The sequence below is a fragment of the Meleagris gallopavo genome, chromosome 1, assembly GCF_000146605.3.
Source record: "Meleagris gallopavo isolate NT-WF06-2002-E0010 breed Aviagen turkey brand Nicholas breeding stock chromosome 1, Turkey_5.1, whole genome shotgun sequence".
NCBI lineage: Eukaryota > Metazoa > Chordata > Aves > Galliformes > Phasianidae > Meleagris > Meleagris gallopavo.
The window spans coordinates 53,874,824-53,901,946 of NC_015011.2; the positions used below are offsets into that span (position 1 = coordinate 53,874,824).

The following is a 27,123-nucleotide window of genomic DNA, read 5'->3' on the forward strand; positions in this document are numbered from 1 at the left end:
AACAGCCTTTATTTACCCAGATGGGAGCCTGGGTGACTTGTGGCTCCTGCTCTCTTGCTACCTACACCCTTGGCCAGAGTTCCACTGCCACTAGCCAGCTGGAAGGTGGTAGAGTTTGCTGCTGCCCCACTGATCAGCAAGTCCATCCACTTGATCCATCTGTTGCCATATCCAACCTGGCTCCCCTGGTTCTAGCAGTGTTGATTATTTGTCAGCCAATTGAGGGCTCTTGAGTCACATTTTTCTCAGCTGTGAACTTGGGGCTGAATAGACTGCAACTTATATTTAGGTACTGACAAGAGGTCTTTCCTAGTTATCACATCAATAGCTTTTCTAGCTGGGATGTTTTAAGTGGCATTAGTTACGAAGGTCCTAAATGGCAGCAGTTTTCTCTGTTAGAGCTCAACATTTTGCATACCGCTTCCAAAAGAAAGGCCAGCTTTTTAGGATTACAGGGGCTTCTGACAGTCTGTAGACCTTGGAAAACTCTTGCCATGGCCAAAAGTAAGCTGAAAGCATTGCATTTGGTAGCTCTAGCAGTTTTTGAGGAGACAGACGTAATCTGAGCTGCTGGTTGTAAGGCTGTAAGGCAGTGGGATGCCCACAGCTCTGGGTGGGCACTAACCTCTGCTATTTTGAGGCCAAGGACAGGAAAGCAATGGCAGAAGTAGTTATAGAGCTAATGTTAAATACTTAGCTACAAAGCAGTCCTTCTTTCCTTTTCAAACCATTGAATACCTGCAGACAGACAGATTGGCATCTCGCCTACGGGAGCTGCAGGACTCTGCAGAAAGTCATGCAACTCTGCAAGGGGAAAACAGCACAGACAAGAAGTTCATTTTGTGAGTCGCTGATAAGGCAAAAAAAACCTTGACTGCATAACCTGGTGTGAGCACGATGCAGCCTTAAGGGATATTGCCTGCCTTACTGTGGTATGGCTTTCTAGTTGAGTACCTGTCTGGAACTACAGCCCTTAGACTTACCCTCAGGTTCGGTTCTTCCTCTGGTTTCTAACTCAAAACCAAACTTTCATTTTCATCCCTCCTTAAATATTTCTGTCCCCCCTTCCCATATAACATCTGTGATTTTAACCCAAAGAAACTCGGTCCTCCTCCAGTTGTCGCTCTTCCCTCCACAATGATGTAGTAGTCAGTTCTTAGCATGTCTCAACAGCATTTCCTTCAAACACTTTTCACTTGGACAGAAAATCTTCCTGCCATACTGGAACATAATGATTTTTAAGGAAAAATATACTAAGGCTATTGCTAACCACAGTTAAGTAATTGTGTTAGAAAACTCACTGGGCAAAATTTTATGCAACTCACTTGGACTGACTCAACCCACGAGTTAATAAAGAAATGGGAAGGCTTGGCCCAATCAGAGAAAAAAAGATGTTGATGCATTAGAAAATTACATGATTGTCAGCAGCCCTTCCATAACCATCTTTTGATTCAGTATTAATTAACCATTGCTTCCTACTGTCAGAACAGACTACAGTTACCAATGCTATATTGAAGCACTTCCTATGAACTCTTATCTAGACCTGCAGGAAGCAAAAACCATTGCTTTCCATAAGAGTTACAAATCTCATGCAGTGAAAATAGCTACATTTATCAGACTCTTCTCCCTGTATGTAGGGATACCGTTTGTTTGTTTGTGGGGTGAGTAAATAAGTATTCAGTTCAAGCCACATGGGGCTTTTTGGATGCCTAGACATCAACTTCATCTACTTGGCAGACACCAAAACCTCTTTCCAGTAAATGCACTGTAGCCAGCAGTGCTGACTATGGCCAGTAGGAATTCCTCTGTATAGATCAATGTCCACCATCTTCCTCATTTCCTACTGCATATCAGTGGACAGTCCTTTATCATATGGCAATAGAGTCAAAATATAAGAATGAATTTATAGCAGTGTTCTAGGGTGATTTTCCCTTTGAACTTTACTATCCAAGGAGACAGAGTGCTTTTATTTTGTGGCACCCCTGACATGAAAGCTTGCTGGACAGCTGAGGAAGATGCACTGCAAACAGCAAGAAAATACATTACATTCAGTTTGCCAGCATTTGTTAGCAAAGAAGTCTGCAAGCATTCAAAAATATAAAATGTTCTAAGCAATAGCATTTTTTTACATTAAAGAACAGGCACCTACCTCCAACCTCCAAAAACATGTGAAATAAGACGACCGGATTTTGGGTTACGAAGTTAAACAATACAGCAGGAAGGAAATGAGCTGTTTACCTGCATATGATTTAACAAACAGTGTTTGCTCTGTTATAAACCAGTTGATGTGCTGTGTCTTTTTTTAAACAGCAAATTGGAAATGTGGTTTCCGCAAAAGGTATAATGGCAGACCCCTGTATCCATGTGTAGATGGAGACAGGATGCAGTTCATTTGAAACCCTTAGGGGCATTCTGCATTATAGAGGAAATATTTATGCCCAGTGATGGCAAGAGTCCATCTCAGACGCCCGCACACATGTGTGCCTCCACTCCCAAGTCAGAAACTTGTGATTCAATAAGATGAGATCCTCAGACTGTTATTCAGAGAGGAAATTCATACCCCAGTCTTATCAGTAGAATTAATTCAGATAGATTTCACTAACCAGACAGGAACACTTCAGGGTTAAGGAATGTGAGATTTGACAAATGCTCAACAAAAAGCACATACATCCCAGCAAATCCCAACGACACCTAGCAGTACTGGTGGTCTGAGGGAGCCAGAACTGATCTGAATTTGAGAGAGAAAGGGAAAGAGAGTTAAAAGAAAAGTCTTAGCGCTAACTGGATGTGTTACCCCTTCCAATGCATCTTTTACCTTCTGGTTTTGTTAAACTGTGCTTATCCATAGCTAACTATATCCACATCCACTGAGTTCATGAAGCTCCTGATGAGATTACCAGTTTGCTTATGAAAACTTTCAGCTTTTGGTAAAATCCCTCTATTCCCCACGAAAGGATAAGAAAGCGGAAGTAAACCAAATGCAGCAGCTCACTCCAGAGCTGAATTTATTTATGGGATTTCCTACAGATGTAAGCCACAAGTTGGGATGTCAGAACAATCCCTGTCCGTCTCAGTCAGAACACACATCACTGGACACTTAGCAATCACCTGGAGAAGTGTGCCAGGCATCAAAACGCAATCCCAAACAGCAACAACCAAGTTCAGTCTGCAGGGTTGGAAGGAGATGGCTGTGCAAAGCCCCTTTGCCACACCAGTCACCATTGCAAGCCTTGTTCTGCAGCCCCAATGGGACACTGCCATACCCCATTATTCAGCTCACTGCAGACTTCCTCACTGGGAATGTCATGGCACAGTGGTGATCTGGCTCCAGCAGCTGCCATACCCCTGGTTCTCCCAGACTAAACCCAGAGAAGCTCTGCAGCAGTGTAGGAAGTTTCCCTTTGGTGACAGGACAACAACGTTCAAGGTATGGCGTCATGGCGTCACCAGTGGGATGGACAGACTCAATGAGGAAGAATGTAGTGAGAAGTGCTATCAGTGACTTGATTGGGAAACAAAGCAAACCATATCCCCAGTGTTCATTATGGGACTCCCGTTGATTTCCCACAGCCCCCAGGGAGGGATTTCCCACTGACAGAAGCTACAGGACTCCTCCTCATGGTATCCCCTCAAGGACGGCTGGGATACCACTACAATCTCTCAGGCATTTCCAACATGCAGTTCTGGGCAAAGACAGAACTCCCACAAGAGGAGGTCGTTCAAAACACCCTCAACACCCTACACCCTCAGCCCCCTTACAGGTCTGCTGTGAGACCCTCATCCCATCCCATAGGGGCCCACCAAGGACACCTGAGAGAAAGGGGAGAAAGGGCTGGCACCAGGTCAGAGCTCAAGGTTGCTTCCAGCTGGTCTGTGGGAAAGATCAGTCTCCATGTGAGCAAGTGAGAGCCTGCTCTTCCCTCACCAAGAGCAAAAACTGAGAAGCAGCTGCCTGAAATCCCATCACCACTCCACCTCCTCCCAGCCCAAATTTAACATCTAGAGGTGCTGCCATCAGCACAAGAGTGCCAGGCACACAGCATGCTCCTCTACACCTGTGTGGAAACAGATGGTAGAAATCCACTATGACGTTCTGGTGTGAATCCAAGGAACATTTTAGAGGCCTCCTCCAAGTTTTGAGAGGTTAAGTAAACCCCTCAGAGAGAGACCAGCCCAGCCCACTGTCCGGGAGGGCACAAACAGCTCAAAATAACAACTTAGCTCTTTCTAGGGGAGCATGAAATTACTGCTGTTTTGATTTGTGGTATGACTGAACTTCAGTATAGCCTCTAGCAGCAATCCATTCTCTGAAAGGTGTTACATGAAGACACGTCCCTTCACTAGATGTTCAGCATGTTGTCTACTCCAGCTTTAGCAATGGTCAAGGCAAGCTGAGGAAGACCAACAAAACATGTGCTTTGCTGTTACCCAGGACATTTTTCTTCTGCTTGAACTGGAGCCCTTCTGACTCTTAGTGCAAGACAACCAAATGGGACCAGTAGAGAAATTAGGAAACATGATGTAACCCTCCACTAGGATATGATCTAACGGCCTTTTTTTGCCACAAAACTCAAAGCAGCCAAACCACAGGACAAAAACAGCTCGGAGCCCATTGTCTACTTTTTCTATACTGACATGATGCTGATGATCTTCACTCTGTGGAAAAACAACTCCAAAGAATCACTCCTCAAACATGCTTTTTAGTACTCCATTTCCCTCATTTTCTGTCTTCATTTCCCCAAACGTGTCCTAAACAATATCCAGTTATGTACCATATTAGACATGGAAGCAATTAGTTCTATACTCATTATGCACACTTAAATCTTGACATTTACATCCAAATCATCATCACATTGTCATGATTGTATTATTTATTACAGTTTAACTGCCACCAGACTGTTTAGGAGGATAACAACACTCATAGAGGACCCAGCCTTTCCTTAAGTTACCACGCTTGTAGTTTCACTCTTGCAACTCGAAACAAAACTGCAGTGTGGCTGAAAGTCAGCTGCGAAGTACTTACATGCAACATAGAGTTTAAAAAAAAATATCTGAGGTTCAAGTGGCATTTTTAGACAAGGTATGAGGTATCGTCACCTCTTGAAGGATCCTGACTGGGGTGAGCATGTATACTCTAAGACACAGGCAGGGTAAATCCGGTGCTTCTTGAAGATGACAAAGATGGAAGGGTTTTTTCAATCAGCTACACAGTCGTTCAAAAGTCTGTTTGAAATCCCAGGTTTGGGTGGAAGGCAAGGTAGACTTTTTCCAAGAGTTCGAGCTATGAACGTGGTGCAGTAGCCTGTGTTGGATGGGCAGTATTTATGACAATAACTGGCATCTCTGGCAAATTTTCCTTGGAATGAGAAAAAGCTACAGATAAGAAAACATTTAAACTAAAGGAACAAACATCTGCTGCCAGTAATCTGGCAGCCAACAACTCAAGTGCCTTGTTCTCTCTCTTCCCCACAGGTAGCTCTAAACACATCCTTGCCAGGTGTTTCCACATTGGTTTATTTTAAAGCATTAATACATAAGGCTGATCTGGCAGCTTTGACTGCTGCATTTTTCTGGTTCACTGGTTACAAAAGGTCTAAGTAAATAGGATCAGGCCCACACAGTAGGAAGTGCAGCTTGTGCTGTGCTCTTCCTTCAGCTCTAGAAACACTCCAAGAGTTTTGATGCAAGTCCAGCCCATGTGTTGTACCTTTGCCATACATTGTCTCATGAATGCCACAAATCCTCCAGTGAAAATTTTGCATGCAGATGTCTGCCACGTGGGATGGACTCATCCCATGAAACAGAAGCCACTCACCCACCCGTCTCAGGCTTTTTTCATATGCTCTTTTGCCTACAGAAAAACATATCAGATACTTAGTACACACATATGACATGCACAAGCTCTTTTTGTTTTTATGGGCCTCCTGCCTTTACCACCCAAATCCAAATAGCATGGGGGATGGAACAAAAAAAATTGTACTACTATATGACCTGCCCTCCACTGCACAATGAAACACACGACAAAGCCTTTCACCTGAAAACAAACTGCATGATGGTTTTCAACATACCAAGGGGAGGCAGGTAAGACAAATGCCCGCACCACTGTCTGTTCAGCATTGCTTTTGCAAGGCTCTGCTAAAAAAGGTATGCAGACTGGAGATGGAAAGGGGAACGTATATTTCTTTTGTGGTGTTAGATCTGATCTGAGCAGATTATGGCCAGTCACGCTTTTTCCTTCTCCAGCATTCACCCTAAGAAAACTGTCTAAGTCTTTCTTGCAAGACCAGCAGAAGAATCAAGAAGATTCTGAGCTGGAGCTAAGAGGAATCCATGTACTGTGTACGAACAGAAATATTCACAGTAAACTTCTGATAATTTTAAAAGAAACTCTTGTAGTATGACAGAAGATATTTTAGAAATACAAGGTTGTCTTGGTGAGGGTGAAGAGGAACAAAACAAGAAATTCAGAAATTTAGTCTGATATTTAGCAAATAGCTGCTCTTCAGACCTCAAAGAGGGATAAAGACAAAAGATCACAAGCCAACCAGTGCACTGTTTCTCTTCCTCTGCATCCTTGAACTCCAATTCCTGAGAGAGTGAACACTAAGTTTTGATCTCGGGTTTCAATTTTTCTAAGAAAACACTGGCTAGTAAGCAGACCACCCTGTCTATAAATTCAATACGTCTATCCTCAGAGAACAACTGAAGCGGTCACTCCTTTAGTTACACTGAAAAGTTTTCAATTCCTCTTTCTATCAGAGGGGTAACATTCATTCAGACTGTTACCCCCATCCCCTCCCTGCTCATTAAATTAAACCCAGCTACTACTTTCTCAGGCTCTGTTCAGTCATAGCAGTGTTTACCACAAGGAAATGTTACACTTACAGGACAAAGAGTTCCCTCCATCAGAGTTCTGACTAGATGTTTTTGCTGCATTTGCAAGAAATGCTAATACCAACTGGAATCACCACTTTTTTTTTTTTTTTCCAAGAACATCCAGTTTCAGTGCTGTTAATTATTGGAAAACCCCAGCCTCATGTTGGCATCTCTGGTTACTATATTCAAGCCCAAGTGATCCTTATCTCATGCTCCATTTGTGAAATGATAAGGCCAGTATCCAAGACAGGGAGCCTCAGGTTCAGTTCAAATTTAGGATTAAGAGTAGGTATCCCATATCCTGCGGAAACAGGTCACCCTCTCCTCTAGCTGTGGTCAATCAACCTCTCAGATTTTGTGTGAAAACAAAACTCTGGCCTTCTCCATTTTGAATGGAAACATTGTCTTTGTGAGAAGCCAAACAGTAAAGAAAGCACTTCCCCATGTTGTTCTCCCTTTAGGGCGGTTATATACCAGGATCATAATGCCCTGGATTGTTTTAACCTAAAAAAGGTAATGGAATGGAATGGCTTTAAAATAACTCACAAAACAAGATTTGTATGAACCCCAAATTTAGAACCCAGATTTATAAAAGCCATCTCGTAATTAAATGATTTTAAATTAGTTGGTTTTTCAGATAATAATTTAAAATATTATATAAATTCTAAGTCTAACTCCACAGGACCTTAACCTTTTCGGCACCCTCCCTCCCCATTCGTGTATTGGGTTATTTTTCCATCATAAAACAGAGAATGGGAGCAGTTCACTCACAAGGAATATTCCCATACTCACAACAGTTCAGACCTCTGAGATTCTGAATCCTCTACAGTCTAAGGATGCAATAACTTTTACTGTCTGCTGACATAAGTCTTTAATTTCCCTGTATCTGCCATCAGCATGGCTCACTTCCACCAGCTGAAAAATGTTAAGGCAACAGAGACCAACATGTTACAACTCTTTCAGCTACACCTCCCTAATCTCTCCCAGAGGACCTATCCACAACCCAACACAGGTGAAATCACAGGCTGGGATTTTCTGAAGCATTCCTTTACTTAGAATCCTTCCCTCCTCTCACTCCTGTCCCAGTGCACCCTAAGCTCATACTCCAAAGACTTGTCTGTGATACAAAGGAGTTACTGCTCTCTGTAGAGCATGTTTATTCTGCCCAGAGAGCATCTGCACTCCTAAGCAAGCTGAAACGAAGCTTTGCAAAAACACTGGGAGCTTCAGAATTGGTGCCCAGGTGGAAAAGTGAGCATGAAGTAGTTCTTCAGTACAAAGTGCATAATTATCTTGCTTGTGCACTAACTCCTCCATATAGAGGAGCCCTAACGTTACTGTAGTGAGCCATCAAAGCAGCTTTATTTATAATCATACTGCCTGATGTTTCAAAAATACACAAGACATAAATCTCATAATAGCAAAATGAAATGAGTCTATGATCCTCCTAAAGCACATGCTTTGACTTGAAATTCTAGAGCATGACTGAGCTTTAAAGCAGAAACAGCTCCGTGTATAGAGAGCACTGAAGCTCAAACTGCAGACCATCAGCTCTAATCCGGGTCAAACCAAAAGCACAATGGATAAAGCAACATTTCTGTGCACCGACCTATGATAAATGGACAGTTTTAATGAAACCTGTGTCCTCTGGGAAAATCTGCTGCACTGTCATCCTTGTCCCTCTTGTCACCGTACATTCTGAAGTGACACATTTGCAGGCTGAAAACTAACAAAAACGGCACCTGGACTTGGGCACGTCTTTTAGATTTGCTCAACACAAGCACAAGAAAACTATTAGTTTTCCCAAAGGAGTGAACAGATGTGAAAAGTTATATACCTCATATCCTATTTCAGTCCTTCAGACTGAATGATCCCAGTCTGAAGGAAACATGATGTGTGTCTGCAAAATCTGATTGCCTGTTTAAAGCAAGTTTAAAAAAGATTACCAGACTTAAGGGACTTCTATGAAACAGTTTCCTGGTCATGAGATGTAAACTACCTTTCAGGATACCTCAGAAAAAAAGCATCTCATTAATTTACAACAACTCTTCTTCCTTACTAACACAAGCTACAAGTAGAGATGTTCCATATATGCTATGGTGATGCACTGCAGAAAGATGCATCACGAAAAGAATTCAACAAACCTTTTCCTTCTTCATTTGGCTACATACTTATAACACGTCTAGCAACAACCTGACATAGTTCTACCTGAAGGACAGGTTTTCAAGCAGAATCCCTGTATCACTTCTCCTTACCACCTCCAGGCCATATTGGCCTTTTCTGCCAATAAGCTACAAACAAAAAACAAAACCCAACATGCAATGCCACAAACAGTTCACACTGTAACTACTGATATCCTAAGAAACCATGAGAACTCTCCTTTTCCTGATTTTGCCTAGATGTCTATGGGAAGACCCTAGAAAATTCAACCTATTGGAAAGGAAATCAGAGAAGGAATCAGACTATCTTCCCTGACAGAGAAACAGAGAAATACTTAGGTTGGAAAAGACCTTTAAGATCATCAAGTTCAATCATCAACCTGACCTACCAAGTAGCACCACTAAACCATATCTCTTACTGCCACACATTTCAAAAAACCTCCAGAGATGGGGAATTCCTTGGGCAGATTGTTTCAATGCCTAGCCACTCTCTTCATGAAGAAATTCCTCCAAATATCCCATCTAAACCTTCTTGGGACCATTTTCTCACATTCTATCACTGTTACCTGGAAAAAGAGGCCAAGCCACACTTCATTACAACCTCCTTTCAGACAGCTGTAGAACAAGGTAGAGCAAGGAGGTCTCCACTAAGACTCCTCTCCAGATTAAACAGCCCCAGTTTCCTCACCACTCGTCATAACGCATTTTCTAGTCCCTTCTCCAGCTTCACTAGCCTTCTCTGCACACATTCAAGCAATTCAATGTCCTTCATGTAGCAAGGGGCACAAAACTGAACACATCTTCCCTGAGCTTTCCAGTTCACTATTAGTCAGTTTGGCAGAGCAAAAGTGTGTTTTCCCTAGGCTATACAAGCTCAAGTGTAACACTGTTTCATAGTCACCACCATCAGCCTTGAGAGAAAAATGTAGAACATCACCCTAGAAACACCATTCTGGTAAGGTTTTTCTGATTCCATCAGATTTCCTTCAACATCAAAGTAACTTCACATTAGCAGAAAATGAAAAGCTGCCTTGCAGTCTCCAAACCTCTAGGATTTCTCCTTGGTGCATTCTCCTTGCAATGTGCCTTCCTTCACCAGTCAGCAGTGCCAAATTCATCAACTAGCCTACCCACACCTGAGCTGCATCAGTGAATAAATGAGCCATCCTGAAACAGCAGAGGACTCGATGAGCAGACATTGTCTTCTACGGGCAGGAAAATAACAAGCTAACATTACACGCCTTCCTTTGTCCTGGTTCTCATTGCCTCTGTCTGCAGCACTCACACTTTTCACATGAAATTATTCATATTTCTCTGGACAATTTCTTGAAAGAAAAAACAAACACACAAAGAATGAGAGAGAAGACCTTTGCCATCTGGAAACACTGCCCAGGAGAGCCCATGCCATTGTGCAATTCAGAGGGATTAGCATTACTCACACTCCCCTGAATCAAGCCCCTGTTCTGCTCCCTGTCATTTCTGCTTTAGGCACTTCACTGTCACTCAGAAGGCATCTGCATAGAACTTTCTCAATGTAGCAGCTGGCTAAGGAGTTGTTTATTGTCATTACCCAATTTCACCATTTCTTTCCTTCAAATAGGGTCTGTCCCCAAACCCACCGAGACCTGGACGTCACTAATCTGGATCATCTTGAGGTGCTGAAAGAAGGGTCCCACTCCTCTCCAACCTCTTGTAACAGCACAGAGGAAATACTCAAAGGTACTTAAGCATTGCCTGTTCAAGTTCTGGGAAGTTTGTGGAGGTCTTTTTGACTGTGCCTCACTCAGTGTGGTTAAAGTTGGGCAATACACATCATGTTCTTCATTGCATTTATGTCATGATCTTTACCACAAAAAACGCCTCTCGAAACTATGTGGTCGTATTCTGGGGATCTGGGCTCTGCTTAGCCCATCTTCATCATTTCTGCTTTCCACTAGTGCAATGCACTGCCTCCCATCAAGACTCCGTACATTCGTATGCCACAGGAACTTGCATACAATGCATAGTCAACTTGAGTTGTTGTGCCCCTGAACTTTCCTCTTACTTGTCTTTCTTCTCAAGACGGTGGGCACAAAAGTTTATGTTACTTTGTTGTTGTTGTTTTCTAATTGGAAAAGCCTTGGCTGTGCTTACATCTTTATTTCACCCCCTTATTCGCTGATTGTAAATACATAAAAAAAATTCCAGTATTGCAATTTTAACACAGTATAATGTATAGACAGAGAGGTCACTCTAAAATGGCAATTTAGACCAGCGCCACCTCCAGTTTCAATTATTATCCAAACTGCTTCAGTTTTCTTTGTCTTATGTTTAACTTCTTTCCCCTTCTTACTGTACTAAGAGTGGCTGCTTAGAACTCCATGAAATGTACCCTCATTGCTCATGCACTCAAGTACCAAAGTCATATAATCACAGAATCACAGAATGGTCTGGGTTGGAAGGACCTCAAAGATCACCTAGTTTTAATCCCCCTGCTATGTGCAGGGTTGCCAACCACTAGACCAAGCTGACCAGAGCCACATCCAGCCAAAAGTACTACAATGACATTTTGGAAAAGAAACTGCATGACAGTTGGACTAACTCTAAGTATGTCAAGAGTTAAGCACACAGATCTTTTACCTTTGAAATCTCTCTCTTATTTCCGCGAACCTTGCTGAAATTCAAACAGGCCTTCCTGGTGAGTTTGAAAGCCCACATCTGCAGAAATTGTAGAGGCACCATCCCTCCCTGGGTGCTGTGGAGAGGAATATTTGTTAGCAATGGGTTCAGGGCCACACTGGCGCGGCATACTTAGCAGACCTGGATTTAGCATCTGTCAAGTCACGAGGAAGAGTAAGTGACACAAACTTGTCAGATCACAGAGCCATCATTGTGCCAGGCTCTCCCTCTGTCTTTGCCATCCCCTCCACCCTGCATACTGGAAGGGGCCTCTTCTGACCCTTTCCACCCCGCTTCCCTACCTCCAAGGTGCCTGCAGTGCACGCTATCTGTGCCCATCACTTGCCTGCGCTGCTGTGGTGCAGTGCTGCCCACCTCGCTCCTGGCACCTCTACTCTCTCCTATGCCCCAGGATGAGAGCACAGCAGCTCTCAAGGAGAAGGTTCGATCCCAAACTTCTGAGTTATTTCTCAGAAAGCTTATGGGAAGGGACGGTTCCCAGGGGCCTTGATGGGAAAAGCAGGCAGTTTTCACTTGCTCTCTTTCCTTTTTATCCCAAGTACTGAGAAAGCAGACCCTTCTCACATACTCAGGGCTTTTGAGTTAGGTGTCAGCCACCTGCAAGGGTAGCCTGTTTACAGAGCTAGGTTTCTGTGGAGCATTGGGGAAAATCAGCAACACTGAAAGAAATGTGTGAGATGAAAGCACCGGGAGAATACCTGAGCCACCTTTATTAAATAAAGCCAGCAGGTAATGAGTTCAAAGCAAAGAAAAGGAGATTCTCCTTTCAAGTGGCTTACAGCTCAGCTCTGAATATTTACAAGACGTCGAGGATACCAAAAGTTCATATAGGTTTGAAAACCGATGGAATAACTACTGAAGGAAGAATGCACCCTGGCTTGTTTACATACACAGAGACAACCACGAGCCACAAAGGCGGCAAATGAAGCCACAAAGGAGGCAGAGCAGCCTCTGGCAGCTTCCCGCCCTCCCCGGCCCCTCACAGCCCGGTGCTGCCGCCGAGCGCGGGCGGGCACCGCCACCTAGGGACCCGCAGCGGGGCCGCCGCTGAGGGGCTGTTTCCTCACGGAAACCAAGGGGCCTGGTGCAGCGCGGGCGAAGGCGCTTGTGGGTTAATTGCCTACGAGCTGGGGTTCCTCGGTGCAGAGGTTCACCCCAGCCCTGAAGCTGGTTGCTGGATGCAGTTATTCAATAACCACTCTACCGCAGATCCCACCGCTGCAACATGATGCCAGTGTTAGAGATTTGCAGCAATTCAAGTAAGGCTGAACAAACTCACTGGAGAAAAGAAATCTGACAAGGGCTGTTAAATACAAAGGTGTTGTCTGAGGCTTAGGAAGTCCCTGAGCTGCACACCATACTACCTAACTACTCCTTTTCCAGAGATCCAGCACCAGCTGCTGCTGGAGACTGGAGCCAGGCTGGGACACGCTGGCATGCCCCTGTTCAGCCAATCCCATGCAGAAGGGCATACCATACATATGAAAGAATACTAACATAGCCCTACAGTGCCTTATCCATGGCTTTTTCACTGTATTATCTCCACAACATGGGGCCATTTTCTGTAATTCTGCACCTGCTTGAACTGGCAGCATAAGCAACGCAGACATCCTCTTGGCCACCTGTGATGGCTCCTCTTTTGATCCCATCAGACAGCAATTTTCCAACTGTTGCTGTCCCACTCCTCTGTACAAATGTGTGTGCTTCAAATGGTACATGTTCATGATTAGGTCTTCTCTTCTTCAAATGTCACCACGTAGTTGAACAGGCACTCCAGAGCAATGGAGAACCAAAAGAATCTCTCACACAGCTCTCTTCCCACAGCAGCCTCAGCAGACCCTGGTCTTCTTCCTCGCTTTTCCTCTTTCACAACTGCTCAAGACTTTACTCGTGATTTGACATGCATCATGACTTAGGTTTTGGTTTGAAAGTATCATGCTAATACTTTTGCTCTGAATGCTTTAAAAAGAGAGTCTTTGTAAGTTTTCAGCATAGAATCAGAAATGAAGTATTTAATAGTTTAAGCACTTTTTCCTCTGCTAGGGGCTAGGACTTGGAGCTGGGTGTCAGGGCTGCCATGGATTTTACCTGCTTCCCATACCTGGTCCAATGTAGAGAATCATCCAGCCAGAACCAACCAGCATGAATGAATGAAAGTAAGGAAAGACCAAAAGTGCAGAACTGATTTAAATAAAAAAAAAGAAACCAAAAAAACCAACCACACAAGGGAGAAGGAAAGGATCAGCTTCTGGCAGGTTGCTTAAAAGTAGTCTTGGGGGAGAAGCCCAGGCTCAGCAGGAATTCCTGGACTGTTGTAGTCACTTCACAGCCCAGAAAATAGTCTGGTTTCCAAATCCTCACAGAAGTGAACAAGTCCTAAAAGGTTTTTGATTTTCTTCTTTGACAGGGCTATGCTTGAACCCAAACATGCCATTTTCTGCTGCTTGCATGCCAGCCCCTCATATATGAACAGATGCCTGACTCCGAGTAGTTGGCAATAATATTATTTGGTTCTTATCAATGTTTCAACTGTAGAAGTCAATATTCCTGATTCTCCCAGAGTTCATATGCAAAACCTGATTAGTACTTACAGTTTTGTGCATTGGATCCTTCTGTTCCATTCAATGGTATCTCTTCTTTTAATCATATCAACTTCACTACTCAGCTTGCGGTCATCTAAACTCTCTGAGGGTGCCCCTGATCCCACTCTGTAGGTCATTGATAAAGAAAATAATAATCTGTCCTAGAGGTGAGGCACTGGCACAGCTCCCCAGAAAAGCTATGGGTTCTCCGTCCCTGGAGGTGCTCAGGGCCAGGTTGAATGGGGCCCTGGGCAGCCTGAGCCGCTGAGTGGGCTTTAAGGTCCCTTCCAACCCAAGCCCTTCTATGACTCTATGATTTACAGAAAGCAAGAGCGAAAGAGTGCACAGAATGTTAAAGAAAACAGAGAACAACGTGACTTCTAACATCTTCTTTGGACTTAGTAAAGGGAAAATAATTTTGGAAAAGAATTTTTAGGAGTCCAGAGCTGAAGATACAGCCCAAGAAAAATGATTCAGAGAACACACAGTGAAATAATACTTCTCTTTGGGAATGAGTAAAGACATAGCTTCCTCCAGTGGTTAGAATATCATATGCAGACACTTGCCAAGTATTTACAGGTTGAGCTCTGGCACACTGATTAATGGGTCCTTTGAAAATGCAGTAAAGCATCTGGAATAAAAATCAAAACTTATTAAGAACAGATGGATGTGGTCCAGGTCAGCCTTCTCTAGTGCACATATTTGTAAGCTAGATGTAAAAGTAATTTTGGAAAGCTAGTTTGAATGGAAACTGTGTCTAGGACTCAATACATCAGACAACAGACTTCATCAAAAAAAGCAGGACTGCAAAAGAACAGGAGCAATTAAAGTTATTCCCTGAGCTCTGAAACTCTGCTTCCAGCCGATAATGCCTTCTGCAATCCTACAAACCCTTGGTCCCACATCATTACCTCAACCACACATTAATTCTGGACTGTTATTCCCTCAGTCCAGAAAGAGCCTTGTTAAATAATGCAATTGTTAAGCATGTCATGCCAAGAACAATATCTGTGTTTTCTCCACCTGGCCCCCATGCAGCAGTAGTGCCAGGTTATGGGGCTCAGATTGACTTTTAGGAGTTTAAGTGCTTTGGAAAACAACATGCTGTTCAGCATGTTCAGTCAAGAATTAGGTTTCTATAGTTTAATCACCCTGTAATAAATCCTCCTGAAACTGTTAAAAGAATTCTTAAAAAATGCTGGAAAGTGAAACTTGGCATCACTAAATTAAAAGAAGGCCTTAAAACTTGCTGAGGTGTCATTTAATAGAAAGCCTGGAACAGGTGCATAAATATGTAACCAACAATATTAAAACCAGGGACACTGTGAAGGCCTTAGAGCACTACCACCAGGACATCAATTAGAAATAAATTATAATGAAATAATCACTTGACTAATATCTTTGCAGGCAGAGAAAAGTATGTATTTCTCTGTATGTGGAAGAAGTGTCTTATTTATGTGAGTGTAAAACAATTGATTCTTCTGAAGTTGTTGCTGGTTCCTGCAAGGCAATTGTTAAAGGAATAACTGAAGAAGATGCCAATACAGAGACAGGAGATCTTCAGGAGATCAAGTACAGACGAAGAAGACAGGGTGCCCCCACAGAGGCGGAGGAAGAAGCTCTGGCTGCACGTCACCACCCGCAGCCCTTCCTGATGGAGCCCAGGCCAGCTCAGATTTCCCAGGTGGAGCAGAGAAGCCACCTGCGCCAAAACCAACCTTTCCTGTCAGAACTGTCTCCCTTTGCCCCATTCCTGGTGGATAGGTCAGCCCTGGTCCCAGACACTACCATCTTAAATTCTCCTCTACAGCCAGTGCCACCAGCTGAAAGAGCAGCTCTGCACTTCCAGCTTGCTTTTTCTCTGCTTCCTCCTTCTTGCTTACAAGTAGGTAAGTTTTGTGAGTGCATATTTGGATTTGTTTATTTTTCCCTAAAACAAACCAAAAGCTCCTATTTGGAGATTCCCAATGAGATGGGCTGACCTCTCAGCAGAGCCCTCTCCCTTTCCTCTCTTCTGCAACGGTCTGTAAACCTCTCCATCATGCACAGGTAAAGTACTCCCACAGCATCCTGCAAACAGGCAATGTTTTGGAAACATAAAGAAGTAATTAGTTGAGATCCCAACTAATTATTTAATTTCATGCTGAGAGAAGCTTTCTTCCATACCCATCAACAGAGTGAGCTCCACAAACCATGGACAAGCCCACCTTAACACTTGCCCACCCAGCAACAACCCAGATGGCACAGAAAGCAGCAAACTCCACAGAAAGCAACCTGGCTACTCACTGTGTTTCCCAGTCAGGCCTTCTCCATCACTATCTCAATGACTCTGAAGCTGTACTCACTTGTGTCTGAGTCAGAAGTCATTTAACCTGCTCTCAACAGAATAGAGAAATTCTCATGCTTTTTTTGTTTGTTTGTTTGTGTTTGTTTTTGTTTTTGTCTTTTACCCAGGGGAAGAAAAGAAAAGCCCACGAACCTGTCAGGTCCATGTTCAGTGCCTGCTGACAACTGCACATGCTGCTGCCTATCTGCAAGCATTTCTTACCTGAAAGGGCACTGAGGAATGCTTTCGTTCACAGCTGCAGAACTTGGGAGGTGTGCAGGTGCTCCAGAGACAGCAGGAATTTCCGGTCTGCAAGAAGTTCTAGCAGATTTGTAATATCAAGGAAAAACCCCTACGAGGAAGTATTTGCAGATGGAGTTGCTTTTCGTTTTTAAAAGTGGTTTCAACACCTTACTGACCAAAGTATTCCCAAATCTTTTACTGTACAAAGCCCTGCCTGGGCTCTAGGTTCAAGTATCATCCTTTGCCAGTCAGTGCTGCAGCTTCACCTCTTCTTTATCAGTCCTGGCACAAGCTAAACTGGGAATTGTTCTTATTGATATTTTGCAATTGTTTATTTCAAGTGGTCTGTTTGTTTATTTTGGTTAAGTCACCTTTCAAGTAGGTGAATGCACTGCATTTGACCCTGCTCACCCTAGTAGTCACCAGCACTGGCACTGGGAGAAGAGCAGCAAACCTTACCTGGAGGTGGGACTGCTGCTAGGAATGATATAAACTGAGGGTTGCACACAGTAATCCTGAAATAGTATGGCTCCTTTGCAGACCCAGTGGTACGCTACCACACAGCATTATTCAGCTCACCACAAACTTCCTCACTGTGAATGTCATGGCAAGGTGGTGATCTGACTCCAGTAGCTGCCATACCTCTGGTTCTCCTGGCCTAAATCCAGGGAAATTTTGCAGTGAGGAAGGGATTCTTCCCATGGGCACCAGATGAGGACACCATCAGCAGGATGGGGATAGGATGAGGACACTCAAGATATGGCATCCCCGGCAGAATGGGCAGACTGCATGTGGAAGAATAGGGTGAGAAGTGCCAACACTGACTTGATTGTGAAACAAAGCAAAGTTAATCATACATTCAGCAGTGCTGCTTCCAACATCAGAACACGACTGCATTAGAGTATGCAGAGCCACCCCAGTATGTATGTACGATCCCACCCTATGCAAGAGATAAGGTGGAACTTTAGCACCTTCTGTTGGCAAAAGAATAGGTCCTGCAACAAAAACTATGCCTCCAAGAGCCTTGGGAGACTGATATTATTTTGCATTACAAAATGTTCTTTAGTATCTTAAAGGAAATTTTAGCATTAGCAAGTTCTAAAACTGTACAAACATGAACAAAAAGATTTATTAAAATGTTTCAGTGTAAATACAAAGAATATTCTGCCATTCGTTAAAGGATCACACATAGAGAACTACTGCTGTACTCCAAGATATAGGCAGGGTAAATTTGGAGCTTCTCAAAGATGACAAAGATGGAAGGGTTTTCTGGATTATCCACACAGCTGTCATAAAGTCTGTTGCGATTGTTTGGTGTGGGTGGAGGACGAAGGTATTCAGAGTCCCCTTGAACAAATTTTCCAACAAGAACCTGAGCTACAAACATGCTGTAGCGGCTGATCTTAGAGGAACAATACTCATGAGAATAACTGGCATCTCTGGCGAAGTAGCTTCCTAGGACCAGGAAAAGCCACAGGTAAGAGAATGCATCAACCAAGGAACAAACATCTGCTATCAGCTCTTTGGCAGCCAGTGATCCAACAGCCCCAAATAGCTCTGAACATATCCTTATCAAGTGTTTTCATGTGGGCTTTTTTTAAAGCCGACAGAAGCTAGCCATATTTCTCCACCAACCTCTCTGTCCCATCTGTCTAAAAGCTTTGCTAAACAGCAAGTACTTGAGGCAAAGAGAAATGCTTTCCGTCCCTCCTGAAGGCTGCTGACACGGCTTGCAGTGATGCAGACATGAACAGATGAGATTGCACTAAGGGCAGGTGTGTGGGCATCAGGGGCAGCCACCTCACACAGACTCTGGCCACACGTGCAGCCCGTCATGCTATGCCATGAACTCCCTCCCACCAAGCCTGCCATTGCCTATGGAGTCCCCACCGCAGCTGGGAGTGGATCCATGGTAGAGCTACATAAGTTGACGTGGCTGCTCTCACCAATAGCAGAAACAGCTTTGTGCTGTTTCACCAATAACAGAAAGTCTAAAGAAATAGGATAAGTAGAAAACACAGCTCGTGCTGGGCTTTTCCCTGAGTTCTAGAAACACCCTAAGAATTTCGAGGCAAGTCCAGCTCATGTGCTTGTACCTTTTCCATACATTGTCCCATGAGTGCCACAAATCCTCCAGTCAAAATTCTGCTCACAGATGGCTGGCACATGAGATGGGTTTGTCCCGTGGAACAGAAGCCGCTCATCCACCCAGTTTGATTTATGGAGCTTCTTCATCTGCTCCTTCTGCCTAGTGACAAAAAATGAATGACATTTTGCCCTGATTCAAATGAGGACAACTTCCCAACCCAACTCCTCATATTTTGGGGTTGTGGAGGAAGAGTGGCACAAACCACTGTCAGTGGGGATACTGCCTGCTGTGCCCTTCTGTTGGTACTCTGCAGCACAGCTGGCTCCTTACAGCAAAACAGAAAGCTCTCACATCCTCACGGACCATGTTGCATACAGCTTCACATGTCACATTAGAGAGTAAAGAGACAAACATCTCTCAAGAGGGAATTGTTCCCAGTTCCCAGGTTGTATAATCCTGAATGAATGAGTATGGTTATGAAATGAACAGCATGAAGCCACAGTAAAAACTGTGTAAACTCTACATCTAGCTTTATCACATTAACAAAAATATATTTTTTTAAACCCCATGAGAAGAATAAATTTGAGATTCCACAGCTCAGTCACAGTGAAGGAGAATATTTCTTTTTGAATAACATTAGCAAGATTCACATGTACAACCTGTTGGGTTATGTGGTAAAAGTCTAGTTTACACACATGCATAGGAGTGTGGAGGCAGTGACAAGTGAGGGATCCTCAATAACATGCTCAGACAGCAAGAAGCCCCAGTCCATCCCAAGGGGCCCTTAGGGGCTGGGGTGACACCTAGCACCACAAGCAATGAAAAGGTTCTGGGGCATGGCTTGTTGACTGAGGTGGGTATTACCTTCAGGAGCATAGAACTCATTATGGGATGCAGGGGAAGGGCATATGATTTGGAGATTACACATATAACAAGACAGATGGAAAAGGAGATAAGGAAGGCCCCTATCATGCATGGACAGGTGACTGACTTGTCCATAGGCTTGTCTAGCCATGCCCTGTGACTGATCCAAGCAGTCTGACCTATCTCTTCATCAGACTTCATTTCTAGCTCATATGCTGGATGGTGAACTCTACAGCCAGTGTGCTGGAGCGCATATGAGGGATCTCAGTGCCGCAATTTAACTGGAGCCTCAGGGTAACAGCAATTGAAGCAAGGAAGGTTATGCATGTGAGTTCATGATTGCTAGTGAATGTCAAGCTGGACAGCCAGTGGGAGAGCAAGTAACCTGGGACATGGGTATCAGAGCAGTCATATCTCTGGGCCAGATGCCAGAGAGAACAGTTTCTAGCTTGCCTACCAGAGGAACAGTGAGGCTCAGGAAAACTACCTGATGGCAGCACGAAGTATAAGAGTCTACTGAGAGATCCATTTGTACATGTATATGTCTGTGCAGAATGCAGCTGGAGATGGGAGGATCCCATGGCCAGCATACGTGTAGGCTGAGTGTCTAAGTCCAGCCCCTGAAGAGACAAGTACAGGTGTGTGTGTGTATCTATTTTCCATGAACAGGCTTTCATCCTGATTAGCCAGAGAAGAGAACAGCATGAGGCTGTTGGCACTATTTATCATTTCATGAGTGCTGTGCTGTCTGTATTGATTTTTTGTTTAACTGAATGTGTACATATATATAAAAGCCCATTTTGTGTGTATGCACATGTTTGTGCTTATGCGCCTATTGTGAAACTCACTACCAGCAGGATCTGTGCACACAGAAACGTGGCAATCGAACCTCTGTTAGGCTACTGCCTTTGGCAACTCCTATCACAGACTGTGGAGGACAATAGATCAGGAAACACCCATACGCTCTGCTACCATCGGAATAATGAAACAAAATAGAAACAAACCACTGAAAAATTTGCCAAAGTGTTGGGTTCTGGATCCTCTGCAGCCGGCAGATGCTGTAATCTTTCATTGTCTTCTGAAACAGACTCTCAATTCTTCTATATTCACTGGAAGTGTTGCCAACATCTACCAACTGAAAAATTTAAAAAGACCAGAAATAAGGTATTTCTAATAGTAACAACTCCCAGTCCTTCCAAAGGCATTATCAACTTGCTCACATTAAAAGGAAAACCCTACCATTAAAATCGTTAGTTTCTTCTTCGTCTTTCCAGTCAAATATTCTATCCCCACTTTCACTCTCTTGCCAGGCTGGAAGCGCAGGCGCTGAGGTGCTGCTGCACAGGGAAATGAATGCAATCTAACACAAGCTTCCCTCACTGTACACACTTCTTATGCATCTAGATTATTTCTACTTCAAAGTAGAAATAACCTAGATCTGAAATCACAGCAGTATCCAAGGCGGAGAAGAGTGAATATCAGCTTCACCTTAATTTGATACCTGAGGTCCCTCTAGATACTTCCTTACAGGTCCAACTCTAATTTTACCACAGCAAATGACATTTACGTCAAATAGACCAAGAAACATAGACCAATAAATAAACACAATTCACCCACTCCACTGGAGATGTGAAAACTCATACCTTGTACCCAATTTCAGGCAGTGCTGATTGGTCCCATTCCAGAGGATAAAGTGAACGTGATGGCTCTGTACACAGGCTGTGAAAAAGAAGAAAGAGCAAGTCAATCCACAACTCTTCTCACTAAATCCCCTTTCTGGAGAATTCACCTAGCTCTACAGCAGCTTTCAGGCATCTCCAGATTTTCTTTTTTTCTTTTTCTTTTTTTTTTTAACCTTCCAGTTACCTTTCTCTCCAGTTTAAATTTCTGTACACATCCTAGTGATGTTAATGAATTTCTTGGCAGGCATTTATAGGAGACCTTCAGTCAAGAATTACCATAGTTTATACAACTGCTCTCCAATAGACCTCCATGTGAGCTGCTTGAACCTCTAGTGAGCTGGGGTGAGAGCCCTTTCCCTCCAGATGCCTACTCATCTCAAAGTCACTGGCCAGACAAGCAGCCCACTTTCCCTGTTCCCAGGACCAGCCTGGCAGAGGACATGGGTGGGCAGTAATGTCCCCATGCAATGCTGCATTAGTTAGTCCTTAATAACTTCCAACAGAAGTTCTCCCTCATCCACCTGGCATGAATGTTTTGCCCCACGCAATAGGGGCATTACCATCAACTCAGAAGTTCCAGTTTGCTTTATTTTTAAATCAGCCAGCCTTTGGTTGAACTAGCTCTTAAATTGAACCCTTGGCTTCTTATGCACTGCCTGCCAGTAAGTTTCTGAAAGTCGAGATGGCTCTTTTTGAAATAAAGCAATAGCACAACTAACTTTTAAAGCAAACGTGCCCAAATGCTGTCAGACCAAACTTCTATGAAAATACAAACTAAAAATGATTGCATCCAGGACACTTCATTTACAGGAATTTGCTTCTATTTTATTTAATATTTCAGCTCTCCAGGAAATGGCATCTATCTACAGTCTTGGGACTGGCACTCCCCTGTTCCCGCCCTGTGTATGGTTTAGCACTGTTGGTCTATAAATCAAGGAACAAAAATTCCTGGCACAGTCGTGTCAACCCTATATGATCTTGCTCTCACAGAGGAACAAATCTACCCTAGAGGTCTCCAGTCTCCAATGGCTGCCAAGATTGCCACCAAACATCCCTCAAGCACACTTCACAGAAGTATTGCATAATTTACAAATAATGTCACAGCAAAAATTAATGTTAAACCAGTCAGCAAATTTCATTTCTAAAACTGAATTTAAGAAATCTAAAATTGAACTCTAGAGAGAAAAGAGGAATTTCTTAGTAGAAAAATGCCATCATCTAATGTCTCTACATTATTAAATAATGCAAGTATAGTACCTTTTGTCCTGCTCACGTTGAGAGTACAAATTTTTTGGCAGCCGCATAACTTTTCTTTGAGTTGAATAGACCACATTTCTTTGGACCATGTCTTGAAAGAAAAACACAATGACTCACTACTATGCAATTTATTACCCAGGGAATGCACGTAGGAAAAGTTTTAAAAGCAGATAGCTGAGGATGCTGCAGGGTGACATTCTTGCTATCACATTCACCCCATTCCCTACTTAATAGCTTGAGACCGTCCCTACTTGGGCAGCTTCTGCTTGGAGATCACCAAGGTCAACAACCTGCTAGTGTGGGCTGTGAAGCTCAAAGGCAACCACCAACTACTGCACCCGCAGATGTACTCACACCTGGGCTGCCAGCCAGAGAAAACCACATCTGATGTCTGGCCTGCAGCAGGGAAGGGTTTTCAGTGTGATGGAGTCCCTAAGCCTAACTTTCCTGGCAGTACAGGATTGTTACTTGGTGCTTAGAGGAAAGCCTGTCTTTTCTTTTTCATCCTGTAACGGTATCACAGAGCACACGCGGTGTGACATTGCTAACCAGCCATTGTTTCTTCCTTCAAACATCACACTTTCTATTCATGCCAGGAAACAGATTTTAATTTTCGAAAGCTAACAGAAACCTTAAAATGGTTTAAAAAAATACAAATAATTTAGAAACAGATAAGCGTTTCTTATTTTTCCATTCTCTTTCTCTGTAACTAGCCCATAATTTTCCTTCGCTGCACTGCGTTTTCTCTTCTCATAACTAGCTTATAAGATGTCTACTAGAGCTTGCTTCACCATTTGACTTTTCTGATCTTTTTTTTTCCTTTCTTGTTTCCTCTTTAGTTATATAAACCAAAATGCCTAAGTCAAATACCATGAAGTATTTTATTTCAGTTATTCTCAATATACAGCATTGACTACAGATGCAAAAATCTAGAAGTTTGATCAGAACATCTCAGAACTACAGAGAAAAGTACATAATGTTCAAGCTCTGCTTGGAGGAAAAAAGGCATGTTCAAAGAAATCCAGATACCCACAGGTTGACAATTCTTCGTATGAAAAAGGCTACCTTAGAATCAGCAACACAATGTAAGGAACATTAAGCAAAGAAATACTTTACCTTTGAAGTTTAATTCATATATCTGAGAACCAGCCCAAAATGTCAGAGTGCCTCTCTGGTCAGCTAGAAATGCCTCCTCCAGATCTGCAGAATTTACTGTGGCACGGGGGTAAATCGGGTGCTACAGATAGAACAAGGAAATTATACATGTTAGAAATAAGCCTGCGGTGTAAGTGGCACTGTGGGGACATACCAGTGTTTCCTCAGGTCCCTGTGATGAGATGCTATGTGGAACTAGTCTCAAAGGCTTCCAGCATTTTGTTCTTTGGGGAAGGTACCTCACAGAGAACAACTGCTTGATACAACAGCAACCGAAGTGTTTACCCTGTGAGGTCAGCTTCAGCCTGCATCATCTCTGGAAAATACACCCATTTCTAAAGGCAGTCCTTTGGAAGCTTTCACAGAGACTCAGTACTGCTTTGATGGACACTTTGTAAGACAAATCCATCAGGGCATCAAAGCAGAACTACAATGGACCAGCAGGACATGTAAAACACATCAGCTGCCAAACAATATGTCCTAAGCAACTCTCCAAAGATGGCTGAGCAGGAGCTTTCAGCATCAAACCATGGATCTCACCTCTTTCCCATATTCAATCCACTGCCCCAAGTCATCAAGCCAATACCAGGCACACGTCATTCTGAGGATGAACAGAAGGGTCTGAAGGCACCACAAGCACAGGAGAACTGGTCAGTGCCTGGCTGCGTCCTCACCCCTAGCACAGAAAGAGAAATCCAGAGTCAGTCTTTCCCAAAACTTTCAATCTATACAGTATCCTTGGTGATCTCAGAAGTCTAATGAAGTCTAATGACATCTCAGAAAAGGAGACATCTTGGGCTGGGAAGTGCAGAACCGAGGAACTGATATTAATATATTTTACATGTTTTATATTATATTTGACATGTCACGTGTCAGAGGAATAACCCTGAGTTCTGTGGTTCTGTGGCTTGGGTCAGCATTTTTTTTCTAAAACATGTATTGGGAGAAAACACAACTGGCGCAATGAACTTGGCTTCTTAGATGAAGGTCAGTGGTGCCACCTGGATAACAGCAGCAAGACACGGCTGTTAAGTAGAAATCTCACTGCCTTCAGAAAGCACCAGCAGCACCACTCCTCCTTTACTGATGAGGAAAGAAAAAAGGGGCTGTGTGAGGATAGGGGCCCCAGTGAGGAGAGGCTGGGCTTCCTCATGCCAGACACAGCTTGCTGTGGGATGGGACATTCACAATTTCTCTGGGCAGTCTGTACTGGTGCTTCGCTACCTTCTGAGAGAATAATTTCTTCCTAGAATTTCCCCATGTCAATTCAAGGTGCCTGTCCCGTGCTCCACCTTAAGATATGCCACCTCTGAGGACACAGCAGGTGGCAACCAGCAATTCAAATACAAATTTCCCTTTGCTTTCTACTCTCCCTCCTCCTCCTTCGGTTGTCCCAGCTTTGGATTGCAGCCCAGCTAATATTTTTCTCTACCCCTGCATCATGACCTCATCACAGGGCGCACAAATGCAGCCAAGAGTTGCCCACCTGAATTTGCTGTGGAATTTGCAAGGGTCTGTGGTGGAGATGCTCACAGCAGCCCAAGGAATTTCAACAGGCTGTGCAAGGGGAAACGGGAAATGATCATTCATCTGGTTCTGACATCCTTCATGCTTTGGCAGGGATCGGTGCTATTCAAAGCAAGCTAATCAGGGGAAAACAAACAAGGAGTTCCCTTCTAGGGTTGGTTGCAGTACAAAGACCCATGAACAAAGGCCTGGCAGCCCCTTGGCCTGCCAGAACAAAGAGCAAGGAAGGACACAAGTCCCCTTCCCAGCCTTAGCTTGTTCCACTGCTGTCTTCAGACTGCTGTGCTCTTTATACAGAGTAACACTAGCCAGGCTTTTCCTAGAAAAACGCTCCTGATTCATTTTCTTTCAAACCCCATTGCAGGACATTCATGAGATCCAATGCTCCTGGGAGCTTTTTTTGGATGCTTTCGCCCCTTCTTTCCCCTCTGCACAGCGGTATGCAGCTGCCGTGGCAGAACTGTGAGTTCTTGGATAGAGTGTGGGATTTGGAGGGGGTGGAGAAGCAACAGAGGAAAATGGGCAAGGAGGCTGGGAAGAATCAGATGAAGTTTCCAGCAGCTCTTCCCCCTGCTCCCCCCATCCCTGTTCCCTCTCCCCCTACTCCACAGACCACTGCTACCCCTATATAGATCTGGGACCCCTGCTCTGCTCTAACGCCACCCTCTCTCCAAAAGGGTGCACTTCAGACCTGCTTTCACTTTCACTTCCCAACGCTTGTGCTCCCGGACAGTTTTTTTCCCACTCAGCAGCTAATCCCAAGGAAAAAGAAATGAAGGTAAAGCTCTTAATATAGCAGACAGACATATTTCATTTTCAGGATTCAGTGTCCTCCACCTTTTGCCGAAGATGTCACTATCTGCTCTTGTGTAACGCATACCCCATAAATTTGCCTTCACATCCATGAAGCAATAGCCTGCACAGATGAAAAGCAACCTCACACCGCCTTCCACATTGCCTCCGCTCTCAGAATGGAGGTATTAACGAAGACAACCATGGTTTATGGCCTGACTAACAGCAAGCAGGTGTCCTTCCAGCAGAGCTAAAAGCAAAACCTACGAACTGTGAAATCCCCAACTTCCTCCGCCTCCCTCCCCAGCTTGGCTGCACCCCAGGAGAGGTGTCAGAGCCCCACGCGTGCTGCCTCCCCAGGGTCCCCTACTCACAGTGCTGCCAGCGGGCTGCCCAGCCACCTCCCGTGACGGACGGGTGTCAGTCACGTGCCTCTGCGTCACCACAGCCCTTTGAACCCTATGTCCACATGGGAGAGGACCCTAGCACGCAATAAGACCTTCAGAAATAAAATACAAATGGCCAGCTGGAGCGCCGCTGCTGGACGTCAGGGATGCCTTCCCACTAGCCACAGGCCCATAAGGAGTGGAGCTGAGCAGCGTTTCCTTCTGGTTATTGCGCCATACGCACGCGCATCTGCCAGGCATGAGCAGAACAGCCAGGCGGAGCTAATGGTTCTGGCAGGCGTATCAGAAAAGTCAACATCCCTGTGAGCCGGCATAGCTTGTCCTTTTTGCTTAACTTCTCACACTGGGCACCAACACCTGACTCACACCTTTTCCCTCCTGCCCCTCACGTGGTCAGGAATGCTCCAGATCTTCTCCTGCCATTCAGCTTCTGCTGAAAATCATTCTTTGAAAACCCAAAGCTTCCATTGCCTTGCAAAGCGAAA

General features: G+C 44.1%; 1 protein-coding gene across 2 annotated transcripts; it reads right to left on the reverse strand.

Moving 5' to 3' along the window:
* Positions 1-17,957: 17,957 nt before the first annotated feature.
* On the reverse strand, positions 17,958-26,864 carry PARP12 (poly(ADP-ribose) polymerase family member 12). Of its 2 annotated transcripts, XM_010712944.3 has the most exons (9): positions 26,606-26,864; positions 25,399-25,469; positions 24,453-24,588; positions 23,874-23,994; positions 22,758-22,848; positions 21,462-21,537; positions 20,823-20,953; positions 18,962-19,113; positions 17,958-18,320 (listed from the first exon to the last, which is right to left on the reverse strand). In XM_010712944.3, the coding sequence occupies exons 3-9, from the start codon at positions 24,510-24,512 to the stop codon at positions 18,040-18,042; spliced, it is 912 nt and encodes a 303-aa protein (XP_010711246.1). In that variant the 5' UTR covers positions 24,513-24,588; positions 25,399-25,469; positions 26,606-26,864; the 3' UTR covers positions 17,958-18,039. The 2 variants fall into 2 exon arrangements, with proteins under 2 accessions (XP_010711246.1, XP_003202453.1); XM_003202405.4 differs by lacking the exon at positions 25,399-25,469 and having other exon boundaries at positions 26,606-26,863.
* Between the last annotated feature and the right edge of the window lie 259 nt (positions 26,865-27,123).

Coding starts and splice junctions, on each gene's coding strand:
- PARP12 (XM_010712944.3), bottom strand. CDS start 24,512: ATGACGTGTGCCTGGTATTGGCTTGATGACTTGGGGCAGTGGATTGAA. Junction 22,849..23,873: donor ATATGAATTAAACTTCAAAG/GTAAAGTATTTC, acceptor TTTTCTTTCAAG/ACATGGTCCAAAGAAATGTG. Junction 21,538..22,757: donor CAACGTGAGCAGGACAAAAG/GTACTATACTTG, acceptor TCTTTTTCACAG/CCTGTGTACAGAGCCATCAC.